Below are 6,779 nucleotides of genomic sequence, written 5' to 3'. Positions count from 1 at the left end.
CAGTAAGCGCACCTTGGGGTGCGACACATATGATTGGAAATGGGTTAGTCCAGGTGCGAGAGTTAGCCGAGAAAAGGGCTAGAGCTAAAGAGCCAAGCAGTGTTTAAAAGAATACAGTGTCCGTGTAATTATTTCGGGTAGAGCTAGCCATGTGGGCGGCTGGGTGCCGGGACGCAGCCCGCCGCTCCTATTTCTACAATCCCCAAAATTAAACAAAAAAATGAAAGAAAGAAAAGAAACACTGCCACACAGAGAGCCACAAGCATACTGGTCAGGGCCCAAGTTAGAGCACAGGCAGGGAAGGGCAAGGAAGAGTCCACAGAGGAGTTAAGAGAAGCTCAGGAAACCCACACCCTCTTCACTGGGACACATACACACACACACATGTACGCACAAACACAGCACAGAAATCACAGGTGAGAAGAGGAAGGATGTATGGGTTTGCTGTTAAAAGTAGCAATTACTACTGTACCACAGTCTTATAAAGGTTCACTAAGCAAGAGACAAAGAGGAGCAGGAGAATGGACCAGGGAAGGGGCACAGGGGACTCAGGTACAGGGAGGGAGATTGGTGGCAGAGACAAAGAGAGGTGAACATGGAGGGCAACACACACAGAAAGTGAAAAAAAGACAGACAGGGAGAGATGGCAGCAAGGAGAAGAGGGGCAGACATGGGAGGGAGGAAAGAGACAGGTGTGGATAGAGGAGGAAGAGGGAGAATACCTGGGGAGGGAGGGAAGGGAAAGAAGAGGTATGGCTAGAGAAAGGAAAGGAGGGGAGAGTATCACTCACAGACCTAAAAGCAACACAGAGAAGAGAGGGAGAGGAGGGGAGGGCAGAGAAGCAGGAGGGAGGGAGGAGAGGGAGAAGCACAAAAACCTGAGTGAACTTGCCACTGCCCGGTTAAAGGAGCCTAAGGCCTAGGCAATCAGTATTTAGAAAAAGACCTCAGGCAGGCTGCAAAGACACCCGGAGGCCAGGAGGGCCAGGGAATGAATGCCCATCCTGCCTTACACTAGTGACCTGGGGCACACCTTGTGGTCTCATTTCCCTGGCCCTACACAGCCAAGTCATGCTCCTGAGGCATAGTGGCCTCTGAGGAGCCCAGTAGGGAAAGCAGGAACTGGCACCCTGAGGAATGTCAGCGCTTTCCCACTGTCTTTCTCAGAAAACAGCTGAGACTCCCTTCCTAGAAACTCTGTCCCTGGAGAAGGAGCTTCTGGGAAGGCTGCCTGTGGCCAGGCATGTGGGGAGAACCTCTGGGAGCAAAGGCAACTGAGCTGCCTTTCGCCCACTGCTTTTAGGAAAATCTGCCTTCTCCAGGCTGATGCTTCCAAGGGACGCCTTCCAACTCCAAAACAAAGCGATTGGTACGATCAAAACAATAACAAAAGTTAAAAAAAATTTAAAGTAAAAACTAAGCAACAGTAACAAGGACAACAACAAAAACTTTTGTGTGCACAATGCACAAGGAAGGAAGGTCAAGCAAATGTTCAGCAGACAGTGGGACTTTGAGAGTTTCATCTCGGGGACATGGCTCATCCGAGGCTACTGTACCCCAGGAGCATGAACTGAAGCGTGTGAACAGAAAGGGGGTACATGGTCCCAGGAATCAAGAGTCATGGTTTTGCACCTGGTGCCCTGGTCAGGGAAGAGAAGTTCTACAGTTCTAGATAATGACAATTACAGCTGCCCGGAACAGCACTCCAGCAAGAAGCACAGCATGGACAGTGAAACGGGCTGGTCTGTCACAGGGCCCAGGAAGAACCTGGACATCACCTCTTACAACAGTGACATTCACTCATTCGCACATTTCCCAAATGCCTACGTTGGGAGACAAATCAATGATGAATTCATAGGAATCTCGTTAGGATGGGAAGGGAAAGACATACAGAAACACTGAAGGGAAATCTGCCTATGTGTTGGGATCTGGAAAGTTCCCTGAAGAAGAAAGAGATAGACATGGTGGAGTCCAAAGCACAGGTGGCCTTCCAGTGAAAGGAGACAGCAGAAACAGAGGCCCAAGTCTGAGGAGGATGGCGGTGAGCATGACAGAAATGCAGGGGACCCTAAACCTTTTGCATGGAGGTGATACATCTGTAAAGGAGGTTGACTTTTCTAGGGACATTCACTAGGATTCGGGAGTCTACTGTATCCTGGCCTCTTGTAGAGTGCTAGCCTCTGGATTTTCCAGAACCATCCTGCAGCAGCTAGAGGAAGGACTTCCCAGCGCCCCACAACCTTGCACGGCAAGAGCTCTGGGCCTGTCTAAGCAAGCAGCTGCCAAATGGCCTTTTCATCTGGTCACAGGCTCTCACAAGGATGTCCTTCTACCACCGCTGCAAAAGCAAAAAGGAGAAACTTCAAAATCCCTCAGCAGGTCTGGCCAGCTAGACTATGGGATGCCCACCCCAGGGAGCACAAGTCTGCTCTTAAATAGATCAGTGGGTAAAGCTACATGGAAACATCTCTAGGATGCTTTGTCACGTGCGGAGAAGTGAAACAGACGACCAGTTGCTGAAATGTGTAAGGTTGTGCAGGGGGGTTGGAAAGGTGAACCCAACTGGAAACTTCCTGCTCATGGGTCAGAAAACGAGGGTGCCAGGCAGAGGGGAAGGTCTAGAGATTTCCCTTTCTCTACTTCTTAATGAATTCCTCATAAATTACCGTCGGGTGTGTGTGTGTGTGTGTGTGTGTGTGTGTGTGTGTGTGTACACATGTGCAATGCACATTCGTGTACGTATGAGAGAGATTAGAACTCAGTGACAGGGATTTTTCTATGTATTTAAACCTGGAACTTATTGACTGGCACCGTCTCTGTGTCCCCACAGCTAGATTCAAGACACAAGCTGCCACATAAGCTTTTTATGTGGCTGTAGAGATCGAACCTCCTGCCTGCATATCAAGATTGTGAAATCGCCTGCAGTGTGTGTGGAAGCATTTGGTCGCTAGCTATTTGGGAGGTTGTGGGACTGGACGGAGTTTAGCAGGAGGAAGTAGGTGACTGGGTGGGGGTGGGAGCCTCTCTCCTTCCTGACCATCCATGCCACATAAGCAGCCATTTCAAACTCACTACCACAGTCACAAACCTCTCCTGTGCCACCATGATGGATCATGTCCCCTTGAATTGTGAGCTAATAAAGCTTTGCTCCTTTTGGTTGCTTCATCCAAGTTCTTTTTAGATTTATTTTAATTTACATGAGTGTTTGCCTAAATGCATGTAAGTATACTATATACATGTCTGGTGCCCTCAAAGATCAAAAGGCATCAGGTTCCCTGGACCTGGAGCTACAGATGTTTGTAGCCACCATGTGAGTGCTGGGAACATAATCTGGGTCCTCTGCGAGAACAAGTGCTGGTAACCACTGAGCAATCTCCCTAGCCCGTTCCCTGGTGACATAAAAAGCAACTCATATCATAAAATAAGACTTTTTGTACAAGTCTAAAAAGGTTGGCTTTTTTTTTTTTTTTTTTTTTTTTTTTTTTTTTCGTCCTTCTCTGGCTAGGTTTTCAGTCTTTAGAAGAGTCACTTAGAGTTTAATTCTGTAGACCAGGCTGGTCTCGAATTCACAGAGATCCGCCTGCCTCTGCCTCCCGAGTGCTGGGATTAAAGGCATGCGCCACCACAGCCCGGCTTAAGGTTGGCATTTTTAACTAATAAATAAAAGCCATTTTCTAAAGCCAGACTTAGCTCTGCGGCTTCGCACTGAGGACATTGGGGAAGCCATTCCACTTCTAGCCTGTTTCTTCTGTTGGATGAGGGGCACAACTGGTAACAGTGAGGTAGGGAGGGGATGAAAACGACACGCATGCTCAAAGGCAGCACATCACACGTAGACAATGACAACCACTCAGTCGCTGCCAGCTTCACTATCTGTACAGGAGGCTAACAGCCTTCATCCTTCACATGAGAATGAGACAGAAGCTGCTCTCTGTAATAGCAGCCACATCGACAGTGGACACCTAATGCTCTTCCAGCACTAAGGCCACTACCCAGGTTCAGATTGACCCTTGGCTAAAATGAGCCACTGCTCATTTCCTGTCTGCCCATGTCCTCTCTGCAGTCAGCCCTGAAAGTCTGGAGCACTCAGAGCCACAGAAGTAGGATCATCATGAAGACCTGCCCTGTTCACAGGAGACAGAGGTCAGCATCTCGGCATCTGGACTCACTACCCACTGTCTTTCCTTGGTCACAGAGCTACAAAGGCATCAATAGGAGGAGCCACTGACCTGAGGGCAAAGCAAGGTAACTGACCTAGGGGATAACAACAGATGGCTCTGCCGTCACCAAGAGAGACAGCAGAGTTTGTGGGACTGCCGACAGAAAAACGTTCAACCAGAGCTACGCCATCAGTGAAATGAAACGGATCCCAAGTATCTAGACCCAGATGCTAGCTTAAGGAAAACAGAAACAGGAGGAGCGTGCCAAACAGCTCTACCCAGAGATGCTATCAAGTCAACTCAAGGGTAAAAGTCCAAGATGGAAAGCCAGTGTTCTCTGTAAACTAACTGCAGGGGAAAGAGAGACAAACAAGGAAGGACCAAAGGCAGCACGGTGGATGGGGAAGGCTGACAAAAGAAGAAAGGGTTAACATTTTATTTCCAGTAGAGAGGATGACCAATCTCCAGAGACAAACTGCTAGGATGTCTGCACAACACTACTGAAATGTCTGCCTAAAATGGTTGGGATCATTTAGCTATATCTTACCATCACTGTTATGTTATGAGAAAGAAACCTAAGAGACAATCAATAAATTACAATGTCTGAGCCTCATGTGTATCACAGATTTTAAAATTGAGACAGTTGGACATCTGGACACTAATATTTGCTGCAGTAAAGGATTTAGTGGAGGTAAGGAGTAAGAAGGGTATGACATTTGTATTTTTACTTTTAGACATATATAGTGATGTCCAAAGATGAACTAGTACTTAGCATTTGACTCCCATACACAGAAGAGGAAACAGGACATGGTAGATTGAAATGGAACTGGCTATGGCTCGTGAAAGTTGAGCCTGGGGAAAGGACACTTGAGAGTGCATACCACTTACCTGCTGATCCTCGGAACTCAGAGTTCTGCAGGAAAATATTTTAGATGAAGATGATGTTGTGATGTGCACACATGGAAGGACTAGCATCCAAATTCCTGTATCACAGCCCGCAATGATATAATACAGGAAACAAGTGAATGTCTAAAGGACGTAACTGATGCTAGGCTGTGTTTCATCAGAAACAGAATGATGGGGCCAAAGAAATGACTCAATGAGCAGTTCTAAACCTGGGGTGCCTGTGGGAGATGAAATTACTACCTCCTATGGAATTTCAGAATTCCCAGCTTGGCCCCACAACAAACAATTACAAGAATATCAACAGAGTGGGTGGAAAGGCCTATAACTGAGCCTATATGGGATGCTCCTCAAACCAAACTACTGAACAAAGCCAAGCAAAAAGAAGCAACAAAGAGATCTATCTGTACCAGCAGACCACATGGGTACAAGACACAAAACCAACCCTGCTTCCTGACTGGAAATCTGTCCACATGGCAGATCACAGACATGCATGTGTCTGCTGCCCAGCACACGCGGACATGGAGAGGCTGAAGAGAGCATGCTCTACACCGTGCGATCACAGACATGCATGTGTCTGCTGCCCAGCACACGCGGACATGGAGAGGCTGGAGAGAGCATGCTCTACATGGTACAATCACAGACATGCACTGTGTGTCTGCTGCCCAGCACACGCGGACATGGAGAGGCTGAAGAGAGCATGCTCTACACCGTGCGATCACAGACATGCATGTGTCTGCTGCCCAGCACACGCGGACATGGAGAGGCTGAAGAGAGCATGCTCTACACCGTGCGATCACAGACATGCATGTGTCTGCTGCCCAGCACACGCGGACATGGAGAGGCTGGAGAGAGCATGCTCTACATGGTGCAAGGGCGACCGCTTTCATTCCATGCCTGCACTTTCCTGCGTCGCTGACACCGTCAGGAATGAACTGAAGCAGCAGTAAGACTGAGTCACAGAGGCCTGGTGCCCACAGTGAGGGCGGGCAGAGGCAGATGGCAGGGCAAGGACCTGCCTGGTGGGGTGGGGAGCACTTACAGGACCTCGGAGGTCGATCAGCTCTTGCCTCATCTGGGATACCAGGGCTTCTTTGGCCACCAGGGCCCGGTGTAGACGCTCGTTGAACTCAATCAGCTCCCCATGCATCTCAGCCACCTGAAACAGACAGGAAGGACACTGTCAGGCTCAGGAGCAGCCTTGTCCATGCTGAGCTCCTGCTTCTCTGCAGCCTCCTTCCTGGCAGGATGCAGCAAGACATCAGCTGGAGACCAAAGTGTGATGTACCCAGCAGCAGGCAACCCTCTGTGAACTGGGTGAGTTTATGGTCCAAAGTGACAGTGCTGGACAGTCTCCAAACCTTAACAACACTTTTCTACCAAGGGTTGGTTTGTTTTGTATTCGGAGTTTTGATTGTCAAGAAAGTTTCTTCTGGGGCCGGAGGTGTAACTCAGTGGTAGAGTGACTGCCTATCATCCATGAAACCCTAGGTTCAACACTAGCAATGCAAAGATAAATTAATAATTATGATGCCCCAGCTAAAGGTGCAATGGAATACATGCCATTCTACTCAGTGAGTCCTTGGTTTCAAGTAAGAAAAGGGAAACAGGTTCTTTCCTAACCATGGTGACACACACTCAGCAGCACCGCTGTAACCATGGTACACACACTCAGCAGCACCACTGTAACCACGGTGACTCAGACTCAGCAGCACC

The 6,779-nt window shown here is 48.6% G+C and overlaps 1 protein-coding gene across 2 annotated transcripts in view; it reads right to left on the bottom strand.

Annotated features, from left to right (window-relative positions):
• Window positions 1-6,779, bottom strand: part of Snx29 (sorting nexin 29) — a 442,208-nt gene that overhangs the window by 122,219 nt on the left and 313,210 nt on the right. For both annotated transcript variants that reach the window (XM_013347415.2, XM_026780573.1), the window contains one exon: window positions 6,106-6,222. In XM_013347415.2, coding sequence (XP_013202869.1) covers window positions 6,106-6,222 — 117 coding nt within the window. The remainder of the gene's footprint in view (window positions 1-6,105; window positions 6,223-6,779) is intronic.

Source organism: Microtus ochrogaster, chromosome 7 (assembly GCF_000317375.1).
Source record: "Microtus ochrogaster isolate Prairie Vole_2 chromosome 7, MicOch1.0, whole genome shotgun sequence".
NCBI lineage: Eukaryota > Metazoa > Chordata > Mammalia > Rodentia > Cricetidae > Microtus > Microtus ochrogaster.
The sequence above is the reverse complement of the archived record's forward strand: the minus strand, read 5'-3'. Positions and strand labels throughout refer to the sequence as shown.